This window comes from Anguilla rostrata, unplaced genomic scaffold (genome assembly GCF_018555375.3).
Source record: "Anguilla rostrata isolate EN2019 unplaced genomic scaffold, ASM1855537v3 scaf0241, whole genome shotgun sequence".
NCBI lineage: Eukaryota > Metazoa > Chordata > Actinopteri > Anguilliformes > Anguillidae > Anguilla > Anguilla rostrata.
The window spans coordinates 1-14,194 of record NW_026985789.1 but is presented as its reverse complement, the minus strand read 5'-3'; the positions used below and the strand labels follow the sequence as shown (position 1 = coordinate 14,194).

General features: G+C 43.0%; 1 protein-coding gene across 1 annotated transcript; it reads left to right on the top strand.

Annotated features, from left to right (window-relative positions):
- The first annotated feature begins 7,780 nt into the window (after positions 1-7,780).
- On the top strand, positions 7,781-11,788 carry LOC135246382 (uncharacterized). Its single transcript, XM_064319858.1, has 6 exons — positions 7,781-8,396; positions 8,880-9,079; positions 9,502-9,534; positions 10,610-10,900; positions 11,427-11,505; positions 11,710-11,788. The coding sequence occupies exons 1-6, from the start codon at positions 7,984-7,986 to the stop codon at positions 11,786-11,788; spliced, it is 1,095 nt and encodes a 364-aa protein (XP_064175928.1). The 5' UTR covers positions 7,781-7,983.
- Positions 11,789-14,194: the final 2,406 nt, after the last annotated feature.

Below are 14,194 nucleotides of genomic sequence, written 5' to 3'. Positions count from 1 at the left end.
ATTTTGCTAAATGTATGCAACCGCCACAGCCCGCCTTACAGTGGTTTACCAAAAGAAACATTCACCTTATTGTGGACAAATTTTGGGAAGTTAATTTTTGTGATGACTAAACACAACTAACTTTGCGTCAAGAGGTTCCCAGACGAGCCTCCGGTCTCTGGCTCTGGGTGTAACGGTGGTGGTGGTGGTGAACCCAATAGCATAGGAAGGCCGCTGGAGACTTGGATGGAGTTGCAAAAAAAATAGCAGAGACTTTAATCAGGAGATTAGTGTACAGAAAACTAAGGGAGCTACTCCAGGAAATACAAAATACTCCAGGCTGTGAATAATGCTCAGAGAGCAGCAGGCTAATGGGCTCAAGACAGAGTGAGAAGCAAAGCAACTAAGGCAGAATAAGTGTTGTGATTTATTAACTCTCGAATCGCTAACAGGTGAACACACAATCTCATAATCAGAGTGATGGTTATGTCGCCCTCTGGTGACCAGCAGGAGGAGGTGCAGCTTGAATCCTCACAGTAGGAGATGAGTTGTTCCTGTTGGGGCAGTGAGAATCCTTCTCCCAGCATGGAGCAGCCGATACTTGTGTCTGTTTCTTAATGTCTTTCTTCAGGTCATCGCCGGAACGTGCAGCAACAATGCCACGCTCAGGGTGTGCTCGCATTGCTCAGCACTCCAATAGTTAACAGAGATGAACATTGAACATTGGCATATCCGCCATTTCAAATACCAGACTCAGTGCCATTTCACAGGCTTGCCAACTACTTATTTAGATGTTGTTATGCTACACCCTTCCAAAGTTGTGGATACCCCCCTACAAATTAGCATTAAAAATTTGACTCGCAAACACCTCATCTCTGTAAGATGGCACATTACTATTTGTGAGTTAACTCCTCAGACAGAATAGGGCTGCCGGAAATGCATGATAATTTAGGTGGTCCTTTTGCAAAAGTATAGTTGCACTGAAAGACAACTCTCCATTAATTGATATGCCAGTCATCATTTGCTGCTCCTTTTGCCTGCATTTGTTAAGATGAGCTGTCAGCAAAAAAATTCAACTGAGCTGAGGCTTATTGAGCACCTCAAGTGCACGCATTCCTACATTATTGGTTGGGCAGCTTCATTAGTTAGCAGTTACTGATTATTATAATCATCTGCCACTCCAAGCGAAACTGTTATCATAATTCCACAATAACGTTTCAACATTCGAAAGGATAAGCACAGCTAACTCACATCAGAGGTCCCGTGTACAGGCAATTCCGTTCAGCTAAGGGTTCCATGACCGTACTTCTGCGAAATATAATTGGTGAGCAGACAGTGAAGATCCATGTGTCAGATTTGGAGAGAAATCAGAGAGGTCGGATAGATTCAGACAGAGATCACACAAGACAAACACAACAGCAGTAGGGCTAGGACAGAGAATAAAATGACTTGGTCAAACAAGAAAAATCATCAACTAAATGATCACAATCCAAAAGTACAGAGCAAATTCGAAGAGTCTCCCCGGTAAAATGGCAAACCATGCCTTTTAAAAAATACCAGTAACCGGAGACAGACGGGCAATCTGATGATGAACCAGAGGGAAATCAATCAGACCCTTACACGTTCAGCAGAGACAAACAAAACGGAACACAAATTTTTTTTATGACTGATGTCATAACAACACTGTAAAGCCTACGTAGCATTGTTATAAACCTGGTGTAACGACTGTTATTACCTTTCAAGACAGCTCTTCAAAGTGTTACCAACTTTTTACTGCGTCCTAACAAATTAGGTTGTGTATCCAGAATCTGTAAGTCCTTCATTTGATTACAGTTTTTTGCGATTGCTTGCACACTTGTTGCGGAATTTGGCTCATTGTGTCAAAACTCTACACACAAGCCAAATAAGACACAACACTTGGAGATAAACATCTCACTTCTACGTCAAATGAAATCTGCAATCAAATCTAACAATCCTTTTTCAAAATGACATTTTTGCAACAAAATGATACACACATGCACCATTTGAATTACTCTTTCAAAGCAGCAACAACACACTGATGTACTTCATACAAAACACTGCTGTCTTTAGTACTTTGTATACCTTTTTAATTTTCTCATACAGGCTTCTGTGAAAGATTGTCATACAGTACATCTACTCAAAATGTCAATGAAACAAAAAAAACCAAAAAAATAAATACAGCATATTTTGCCATTGCAGATTTTTACAAAACAAAAAAACAAAAGAAAAGTAGAATTACAGTACAGTAATCAATACAAATATGTTACTGTAAACTCACAGAAACAATAGAGGAATGTAATAGAAATTACAGGCAAGTAAAATGTATGTAGGATTGTAGGATGGGTGGATGATGGATCCGCTTCATGTAGGGCGTGGCCACATCACCTTCCACAAAGCAATGTCATCTGCTAGGCAAAAAATGATCGCCTTGGGCGTCAACCTGGATCCCACCTCAGCCCATGCTTTCCAGCAGAAGGCAGCAGGATATGGCGTCAACTCAATGCCAAGCCAAATAATTCCTCAATCGGATTGAGAAATGGGAGTAAGGGGCAAGTAAGTACACTGTGAAGTTATTGTGGTTGGTGAACTCAGAAACTAACATTATCCCAGATGACAACACACCTGGGCTGATCTGGTTCGTCCTGTACAACTGCATTATGTAGTGTATCCAGAAATGTGATTATGTGTGCAGTATTGTAGTGACCTAGGGTGGCATGGTGATGGAGAACTCCTTGCAGACTAATGGCGGCACACAACGACGCCTGGTTTTGGCTAGACTGAATCCAGCTTCATCAATGAAAATGAACCCACGAGGCTGTGCAGCTGCATCAAAGTCCAGGACTCTCTGTAACAGAAAATGCATACACTGTACCATGAATATGGTGTAACTCACAACACAGGACTACAATGTCTACATTTTCACACAAGGATGGGGGTGCGGTGGGGGGTCGGTTGGGACATACGCATTAAGTCAAAACTACAAGCCACAGGCAAGGCAGGTGCTTGCTGCCTTGCCTGTGGCAGCTACTGAACACCCGCAACCACGACCGGATTTATCACCCCCAGGTTTCAATGACAATGTTACAATACAGCCCATCACAACTGCTCACTCTCAATTCTCGCTACACTGTTGCCTCACTCACCTTCCTCCGGTGCAGAAAGCATGGCATTCTTCACACCCGATACCTGCAACGGGGGCGTCGTTGCAACATCCACGCTGCCACTACAACATCAGCACAATCTATCCCATCCATATGGACTATCGATCGCTCTGCAACGACACGAGGAATCAGCACCCACCTCGCGGATTATTCTGTTTTGTGTTCATTCCCCACAGCCCCTCCAGTAGCCAAACAGTCAATTTGCCATGCCAACTTTGCTCTGCTGAACATTCACTCCATTAACAACAAATTCCCGCTGCTCCATGAACTTATTATTGACAATAAACTGGACTTTCTTTTTTTGTGTGAGACCTGGCAGCAGCCAGGCGTCTTTTTCTCATTAAACCAAGCCACACCCCCAGGTTTTAGCTACTTTTGCAAACCCCGCCCCTCTGGTAGGGGTGGCGCCTTGCAATCATCTTTAATGTAAAATTCACACCATCTGAAGTTTCCCTCCCAGTTTCTGTTACATCTTTTGAATACATTGCATTTAAATTACACAGTGTCATTATTGTTCTCATCTATCGCCCCCCTAAACCAAATCAAATTTTCCTGTCTGAATTAACTGAAACTACTCTCATCTGCCTGTTCCCTGTCTTCCCGTCTACTGCTACTGGACGACTTCAACATACATGTCGACTCCACTCATTGTACCCCTGCCTCCGACCTCAATGTAGTCTTGGGCTGTTTCAACCTCACTCAACACGTACACTTCCCCACACATTCCAAGGGCCATACTCTTGACCTTGTCTGCTACCAGTCTCAAAACCTCACCAGCTCTCAGTTCACTTTGTCTAACCACAGACTGATTAATTTTCTCTTGTCCACCCCTGCCTTTCAGCCCAAACATCCGCGAACCATCTGCTTCCGGACCACCAACTCCATAAACCCTGCCCACTTTGCTGCTTCAATCACATCTGCCCTACCACTTGACCGCACTGTACACTCCCCTGAAGAGTTCGCAATTCAGCTGTCCACCACACTATCCAGTACCCTCAACTCTTCTGCCTTCTCAAAACTAAGCTGGTCACCTTTGCCACTCCATCCCCTTGGTTTACCCCTGAGCTTTGTGCCATGAAGCAGACCAGCCGTCACCTAGAGCGCCTCCACAATAAAAATGGTCTCACTGTCCATGCCCAAGCCCACCAACTCCACATACATACAGAGACATACAGAGATGCTCTCATCGCTGCCCGATGCTCTCATTATTCCAACATAATCCAAAACTCCAACGGAAACCCCCGCACCCTCTTCTCCACTGTTAACAAACTTCTCAACCCCCATGAAAATAATGCTACATCTGGCTCCACATCACTCTGCAACTCTTTCCTATAGTTCTTCCACAAAATCACCAATATACACCACACTCTCACCTCATCCACACCCCCTTTACATGAACCACTCCCTACTACTGCTGCCGCAACTTCTCCGCCCCCCCCCCCCGGTTTTACCTTCACCCAGATTGACTGTGCCTCACTCACCAAACTCATTTTCCCTGCCAGATCCACCACCTGCTCCCTAGATCCCACCCCCACTGCCCTGATTAAAGCCTGCCTCCCTACTCTCTGCCCTTACATCACCAACCTCATTAACCTGTCCCTGACCCACTGTGTTGTCCCCTCCATCTTCAAAACTGCTGCCGTCACCCCAATCCTTAAAAAACCTGGCCTGGACCCAAACACCCTCTCCAACTACCATCCCATCTCCAACCTCCCATTCATGTCCAAACTCCTGTAAAAAGTTATTGCTTCCCAACTCCGTTCTTACATGTCCAACAATAACCTCTTTGAGCCCCTTCAGTCTGGCTTCCAACCCCATCACAGCACAGAATCAGTCCTCACCAAAGTTGTAAATGACCTCCTCATATTCTCTGACTCTGGTGCATATAGCATTCTCATCCTCCTGGATCTCTCTGCTGCTTTTGATACAGTTAACCACAACATCCTCCTCACCCGTCTGTCCCACCTAGGCATTACTGGCCAATCTCTCAACTGATTTCACTCATACCTCACAAATCGGTCAGAATTCATATCTATCCATGGTCACACCTCAGATCTTGCCACTGTCACACAGGGTGTCCCACAAGGTTCTGTTCTTGGTCCCCTGCTCTTCATCATCTATATGCTTTCCCTTGGCCCCATCCTCCACAGCTTTGGTCTCAATTTCCATTTCTATGCAGATGACACCCAAATCTATATCAGCTCTACATCCACTAATCAGCCACCCACTGCCATCATTGAAAACTGACACACGTCAAATCCTGGATGCAACACAATTTTCTCAAAATCAACTGTGAAAAAACTGAAATCATTCTCATCGGACCAAAACCCCAACTCACAAAACTACACAGCCTCTCTCTCACCATTGACGGTACCCCTGTCTCCACCTCCCCCCTGGTCCGCAACCTCACTGTCATACTCGATCCATCCCTCTCATTTGAAAATCACATCAATAACACTGTCAAGGTTTCATTTTTCTATCTACGCAATATCTCCAGACTTAAACCCTCCTTCACCCATCCCGATGCAGAAAAACTCATTCATACATTCATATCTAGCAGACTGGACTACTGTAACGCTCTCCTCACTGGTCTTCCCTCCCGCCTCCTACGCAAACTGCAACTGGTTCAGAACTCGGCTGCAAGAATAATCTCCCACACATCCTCCCGGTCTCACATCACCCCTGTCTTGAAAGATTTACACTGGCTCCCAATCACATCACGCATCACATTCAAACTCCTCCTCCTAATCTATAAATCCCTAAATGGCCTCTCACCCACATACCTCTCTGACCTCCTGCTCCCCTACCAGCCACCCAGATAGTTACGTTCATCCACTGCCGGCCTCCTCACCACCTTCCCCTCTCAGCTCCGTTCTGTTGGCGACCGCACCTTCTCAGCTTCCACCCCCAAACTCTGGAATGCCCTCCCCCCTGACATCCATACCTCAGACTCACTCACCTCCTTCAAATCACGCCTTAAAACCCACCTCTTTTTCCTAGCCTTCCCTTGATGTCTGTCTTCCCCCTCTGTCCATCACACCCCCTCCTACCACCACAGCACCACTGGTCCCACTGCATCTTCTGTATTGTATGTGCTTTTATTGTACATTTGTATTTTTTTTTTTTTTTTGATAATTATGCTTGTATTCCCTGTGTTGTAAAGCATCTTTGAGTCTGTGAAAAGCGCTATATAAAAGAAATGTATTATTATTATTATTATTATTATTATTATTATTATTATTGTTATTATTAATGTGCTGGGTACTGGGCCAAAACAACAAAAATTATGTGACTGTCCAAATGCTAATGGACTGCACAGTTTGTGGAATTAAGTATAAAAGAGAGGTTCATGAGTGAAGTTCATGTAAATCTTCACCCCTTTATTAGGTTACACTTCATGCAATAAAAGTGTTTCCTCAAACAAAGTTATAGTCAACTGTTCATCGTTTGAAAATAAATTGTCCAAACTAAGTTGGAGATGAAGGGGTGTAAATGCAATTTTGTTGTAGTGTGTTTGTTTGTAAGATGCATGTGTGTGTGTGTGTATGCACGCGTGTGTACATGCATGTATGTCCATTAACCTGTCTGTGTGCATTCATGTCCCATGTTTGTTTGTGTACTTGTGCATTTGTGTGTGCCCATGTGCATGTGGTTGTGTATATCTGTGCATAGATGCATGTGTACTAGTCACTGTTTGCGTGTTAATGTGTGTGTGTGTGTGTATGTGTGTGTTAATGTGTGTGTGTGTGTGTCTATATGTGTGTGTGTGTGTGTGCGTGAGTGTGTGTAAATGTGTGTGCGTGTGTATGTATGTGTGTGTGTTAATGTGTGTGCATGTATATGTATGTGTGTGTGTTAATGTGTGTGCATGTGTGTGTGTTAATGTGTGTGCATGAGTGTGTGTGTTAATGTGTGTGTTTGTGTGTGTGTGGTCATATGCGTGTGTGTGTGTGTGTGTGTGTTAATGTGTGTGTTTGTGTGTCTGTGTGTGCTTTAAGAGTAAAAGCCACTTAAAAGCCACACTAGAAATATCAAGGGGGTGGGGTAGGTGGTTTACTTACTTCCTTAGAGCTACTCACTACTGTTTTAAGGCCAGCACAATGCTTCTAATTATACTGTAGGTTTGGGGTGGGGCGGTGACCCTTGCAGAGTGGGCAGGAACATCTCCACTCGCAGTTTCCATTTATGCAGGTGATGAGCTGAAGTGACCCATAGATCTGGAGCTCACTGCGGAGACAGCCAGCTGGAGATATCAGACCTCCAGGAACACCACAGGTACGGCTCACTTCCTCCCCCTGCTCTTCCCCCTGCGAAAGGGAACCCGTAGCATGGCCGCTTTTGGGAAAAAACGGGCTTGCTGGCGCTCAAGGTCATGGGTAGCTTCAGACCCCAGGTGGGGGGCGCTGACTTGAGTGATGTATTCAAACCTGAAAAGGGATACGTTGCACGTACAAATGTTATGCTTGTGAGTCACTCCACATAAGAGATATCTGCTAAATGTAAATGGCTTGCTTTCTGGGTAAAAAAAAAAAAGTAAAAGGCTATTTCAGTAAAAAGGCAGCACACAGGTAGACAAAAACTGATACAAAATGAACAAACCTGTCACAAAAACACTGCTGAAAATGATTGACCTTTCAAAGCTAAAGAATCCAGAATTTAAATGATTACTTTTTCCATTCGCACAGTAAACTATTCAGTGCTAAACTGCAGTTCACACATTTGAGACCACACTGCATTAAAAAAAAACAAGCAGTCAGCGTCATACTTATAAATGTGTTACAGGGAACTGCCAAAATAAACTGCCTGCTCACGTCCTACATCGATGTTCGTAGTGAGCTCATGCTCGTCTGTTTTCGCCTCGCGTCTCCGACCAATGCAGGACATCGCAGTCGAGGGGTATACTCCTTCAACCGCGGTTGCCCCTGGTTACCCTCAGGTTCTTTTGACAACATCACCTAAACCGTTGTTCCCGGTGGAAACGTCAGCATGTTCAGCAGCCTTAGACACTGAAACACCCCGCCGAAAACAAGTGCTCCCCAAAAAGGGAATCCTGGGGGAGAAGTGGGAACACGCTGGGATATTTAAATGTTTATATTACATCTGGATCCACCCACAACCTGTGCAGAAGCACCCCTGGAGTGAAGTGACCCCGGAGATCTGGAGCTCCCCACGGAGACGTCGGCTCAAGATATCGCTCTCCTCCCAGCCTCGTGCAGACAGGAAGGAACACCACAGGTACGGGTCACTTCCTGTCTCTGCACTTCCCCCAGCGAAAGGGAACCCGTAGCCTAGCGTGTTGCTTTTGGAAATGGGCTCGCAACTCAAGGTCACGGGTTCAATTCCTAGATGGGACACTGACTCTTGAGTAGATAGGTGTTTCCAACCTGTGCAGAAGCACTTGCTTTCAATGCACTGTGTATCCCTCTTTTACTGAAGCGTTTCTATCATCATCATGGTAGTTAACTGTATTGCAGCCTTATCCAGATTGAGCAAAAATCGAAATCCAAACCGCATCATTGTGAGAGTAATATTTCATCTAATTCAAATATTATCATCCATGTGTACGATAGGGAAGTTAACAGCGCTGTATTGATATTAATGCTAAGTGTGCAGTTAAAGAGCTGTAGCATAACCTGCAAAGTACACTGTCTGTGAGTACGTGGTAAGTCCACCGCTAGGTCTCATGCTGGCTTTTGTTGATTCGATTCTTTCTGACAGGATTGCTGTTCCTTCCCTCCATTTCCCAGCTCCTTCAGTGCACACAGAGGACCCCGGTGGGGAAAAAAAGAGACAAAACAGAGCAACGTCATCACCTTTCTACCGACTACAGACTCGACTGTGCCATCGCAACGCAATGACAGGAGTCATCCTGGCAGTGCTGATCTTCAGTCTGGCACAAACAGTGCTATTAAAAAGTGGTATTAATGACAACAGAAACATTCTGAGTATGTTGTACAGGAATCACAGTGGGAGGGGAATGTTGTACAGAAATCACAGTGGGAGGGGAATGTTGTACAGGAATCACAGTGGGAGGGAAATGTTGTACAGAACTCACAGTGGGAGGGGAATGTTGTGCAGGAATCGCAGTAGGAGGGGAATGTTGTACAGGAATCACAGTGGAAGGGGAATGTTGTACAGAAATCGCAGTGGGAGGGGAATGTTGTACAGGAATCACAGTAGGAGGGGAATGTTGTACAGAAATCACAGTGGGAGGGGAATGTTGTACAGGAATCACAGTGGGAGGGGAATGTTGTACAGGAATCACAGTGGGAGCAAGACCTTTAAATATGTTTGCTTGTTGGCATAGCAACCAATGATGTCATTTCCTTTTCATTTATAGGAGCACCACCTTCAAAGGATAGAGTGGATAATGGTAGGTACATTTCTCTCCTCGTGTGTTCCCATCTCTTACAGTTATATTCACGCATTTTGACAAATATCATTTAAAGCAGTCAAACCAGGGAGGGACTGCGTGGCCTCATCTGGTCAGCTTTAGGAGCCATGTTCCTGAATAAATAAATAAATAACTCTCCCGCAATCACTTTATTAAATCTGTGTTGGGACAGGACTCCTGTTTGTGTTGGCCTCCGCCCATTTAAATTTGAGTGGTACCGTGATGCTCATGAACAGGCCGATGTGAAGGTTCAGACCCATTTTAAATTAAACCTAGGTGTCCCGTGCAAGCATTTAATATATTTTTTTGTTCATTTGTGTACGTATTCGCATCTTGTACCACATGCCTTCATGCCTTTCCTAGTATTGCAGCAAGGCAATGCTAACTTTCATACACTTCGTGTCAAGGGGAGGGTGTCACGCATTGCGACACACCCCCTTTGGTGGACAGAAGAGTTGGGCACAGGGAGATATGGGAATTCCGATATTTACCGGTCTTTATTTTAAATGGGTAGAGAGAGAGTGTGCGATTCTACAGAAATGAAACAAAACAACTTCGCCTTTCACCCTCACGGGATCCAGGTAGAAAAAAAGTAATAAATTAACACAACAAACTAACATAACAAAAGAGAAAATAAACAAAACAGCCCAACAGCAGCTTTCCAGCTCCTTACAGACGGTGCAGCTCTCTCTTGATTCGGGAGTTCCCCGGTCACAGCTGCACACTGGAAAGGGAGCACACTTTAAATACCTGGACTAATTAATTATGCACTCCATGCCTATGCCTACTTAACCAGTGGGTGTGGTCTTTCGATTGCCCTGAACCTCTCCCACAAACCGAGCCATGCCACAGAGGAGTTGAGGGAAGTATATGTGATATTTAATGATAAAATGTGGCATGTATGCAAATTGTGTATAAACATCTATTCTTAGTCAACTGTTATTTAAAGTGTTACCAACATATTACTACACCCATCTATTATATAATTGTATAAATCGTATTATTGTTATATGTGTGCAACTGTGCTGTTTTTAACTGTGGATCCTGTGTTCAGACATGCCTCAGATCTCTGGGAACTGCAGCAGAACTGCAGCAGAGATCAGCTGCTCCTGTGAGAGCCGTGGGAATCCCTCTCCCAGCATGGAGTGGCGTGTGTCTGGACTGCGGGTCACTAACTCTACTGACAGAGTCATCAGGGAGGAGCAGCTGGGGAACACAGGCCTGAGGAGCTCCCTCACCATGCGCCAATCACAGGGAGACACGCCCACTCTCCTCTGCGTCAGCACCAACACTCTCGGCTCCTCCAGCCTCGAGCTCCACCTCCCGTCTCCACAGCAACACTCAGGTATTTACATATATGGCTGTTCTTAAAACTTGACTTTTTTCCATATGTCGTAAAGCCTAAATAGCACAGTTATATATGTGATGTAATATCAATTATTACCATTCAGACAGCTCATTAAAGTGTTACCAACATTTTACACCCTGCACCCTGACTAATCCAGTGGAGATGTATTGTTTATTTCACTATGGCTTACAATTATGTAGGCCTCTAATTCTGTTTATGACTTTGTTTCCATATTATTTGACACAGACAATGAACTTCCTTTATTCTGGTTTTGTATGAAGTTGTTTATCCAGAATCTGCAAGACCTGAAATTGATTAAATAGAATTGGAGGGGCAGAGTACTCAGATTGTTATGAATAGTTTAAAATTAGGAGATCCAGTTCTTACCCTTATTATAAAAAAACTTCTTAACTGCTGGATATCTATAAACAAGTAATGTCTGATGATGTATTTTAAATAAGTCTTTTAGGCATGAATGAGGTCCAACCATCATGACTGATTTTTTATTTTTATTTTTTTTCAGGACCATTATATATTATAATAGTAGGACCGATTTGTCTGTATGTGCTGTCTTTTGGATTCTGTATCCACAAAAATAAAAGGTACAGTCATCTTGATCTTACTGCTGATAAAATATATAATTACCATAGTCTCTGACCAGATACTGAGAGGCAATTATGCTTTCAGTAAAATAAATTAAAAGTTAAAACTATCCCATCCAATAAATGAATATGGTTTACAGAGACATACTGGATAAGCCGAGGCAATAACACATTCTCTCTCTACTCTGATTTCCATGTCTCCAGGATGTCTAGAAGACTGAAGGTGAGTCCCACCATCCTTTCCTCTTCTTCCTCTTCTGAAACACTTTGCAGCTCAGCCTGATTTCAACTCTATTTTACATTCACACCATCTGTGTGTCTTTTCCTTTAAAGGGGGGGAGGGACGGGGACACATACGCCAGTCTGCAGCTCCCCAACATCAGCCCTGAATATGACGTGCTGCAGGTGAGCTAGTGTGATAAAGAGATATTTACACCAGGGGGCGCCACTACACTCATATTTATGAAAACTCATATTTATGAAAATTAAATGTATGCAGATTCCCTCAGTATCAGAGTTGTGTGTAGTAAAGACAGGATTAGATCTGCATTTGTCTTTAATCACTCAGTCCAAACAGAGGTGAAGACCTCCCAGACTCACCTGAAGTGCTATGTAAAGTCACATTTGCCTGGATTCCATCAACATTTGCCCTTAATGTTGATGCAAGAGCTATTTGTTCTTTTCAAAAAATGGAAGTCTTAAGCCATCACACTCAAGTCTCCAGACTAAGGCTGAATCCACTGATCCTCCAACAAGTTCACTTGGCATCGCTCTCGCCTCCCACAATCGATGCGGGCGTAGTAAAATTTTAAATGGGGGATAATATACAAGTCAGATCTTTAATCTGATTGGTTATCACACTGGTCACTTTGTTTTCTTACCTCTTGTCGCTAGCTATCCCAACATGCCTTGCAGAGGCAAATAATTGTCTCTCATAGACAATGAAGAGAGGCGATTACAAATTGGCTTCTCGTTGGAGGATATGTGCCTTCACTGTTATAATTTAAAGAATGCATACATAATTGGATATATTTTTTTAATTTCACGAGTTTTTGCAGAGTTAATTTTGTAATAAAAAAGGTTTTGTCTTTCGACTTTTTCCTCTGCATATGAACATAGGCACTGCCCTGAGACTATGCCGGTTCGTGCACTGAGGTGTTCCTTTAAATAACAATGAACCTGCGTGTGTGTGTGTGTGTGTGTGTGTGTGTGCTGTATATGTTAGGTAAAAAACAAGCATCAGAAACACACAGGGACTACACAAGAAGAGAACGATGATTACCAGAACCCTGAAGATGGAAACAGACCAGATTCAGGGGCTAATTAAAAATGTGAGCATGTTGTGTTTCTAAATCGTTTGATTTATTTTTGCTTTAAAAACAAAACAACAAAAAAAACACCGAATGTTGAGGGTAATTTTTATCTATCTGTCCTAAGAGAATTTTTATGACATGCAGAGATGTTTATTTAGTATTTATCCTGAAGAATAGAATTTGTTTTTTTTCATTTTTCATTCTTTTTACAGAATGACTATTTTTGTACACTTCACTCGCATCTCTTGTGCTTTAATAACTGTATGCCATAGGTTGTCATGTAAATTCGGCTGCTGTCTGTTTTTGAGAACACCAAATCAAAATTGCATCCTCATGGACTTTCAAAGAATGTTACATTGTGCTCTAGGGATGCGATACGTTTTGAAAAATTCCCTTGTCTCTCTCCTGAATTTGAAAAGCTGGTTTTCAATCATTCTGCATCTTACGGTTCAAACAGTCTGCTGAAAAGCTTAAAGGAGAAAGACTAATATCAATTACTGATTTCAAACATGGAATTCATGACTCGGGGACTGACGTATGCTCCTGTTTTTAGCCTCTGCTCTGCTCTTTAATTTCTATTATCCTATACATTTGTACATTTACATGTACACTGTACATTTGTTGTTTGTAACTTAATTGGCAACTGTCTTAATGGGTAACTCTGTATTTTATGTCAGGTCCCCCTTGTAAAAGAGATCAATCAGAATGGGGTACTGTTAGTTAAATAAAGATTAAATAAATATTTAATAAATATTAAATAAAGATTGAACATTTGTGTGCAGGTGTGGATTTACTGTTCAAAAATAATCAAATTCTGATTTGATTTGAGTTTGAGTTTGATTTGAGTTTCACAGCACCAGAACATTAGATATTTCAAACAATGAAGTTAAATCATTGCTGCATTTTCAATATACAACAGTCATAATCAAATAATGCTGCCAAACACAAAATCCTTCTGATCAAAAACGAGTTTGAAAGTGTTCTTCATAACGCAAAATGCTATACTCCTAATCTTGGGCTCAAAATCACATATAGCATGCCCAATAGAAACAACTGAACCAAATTATGTTGTACTTCATGCTGATTTATCATAGTGTAGCGCTCGGCGCGGAAAATAACGGCGGAGACGGGGTTGTCCGTTTCCGAATTGCCCCAGCGGAGCTTCGCTTTATTGCAAAAATCGCTCATTAACAGTTTTATAGATCTGTCCCGTTCGAACAACTCTTTTATAGCCCTGGGATGCCCTGATTGGCTTAATTCACTGCCCTCGGTGCACCAATCACCGGACATTAGCGAGAGCCAATCGCAACATCAAGCATACAACAACAACAACACAAAACTAGCATTACTTACAGCGGTATTCACTGCGACATTAA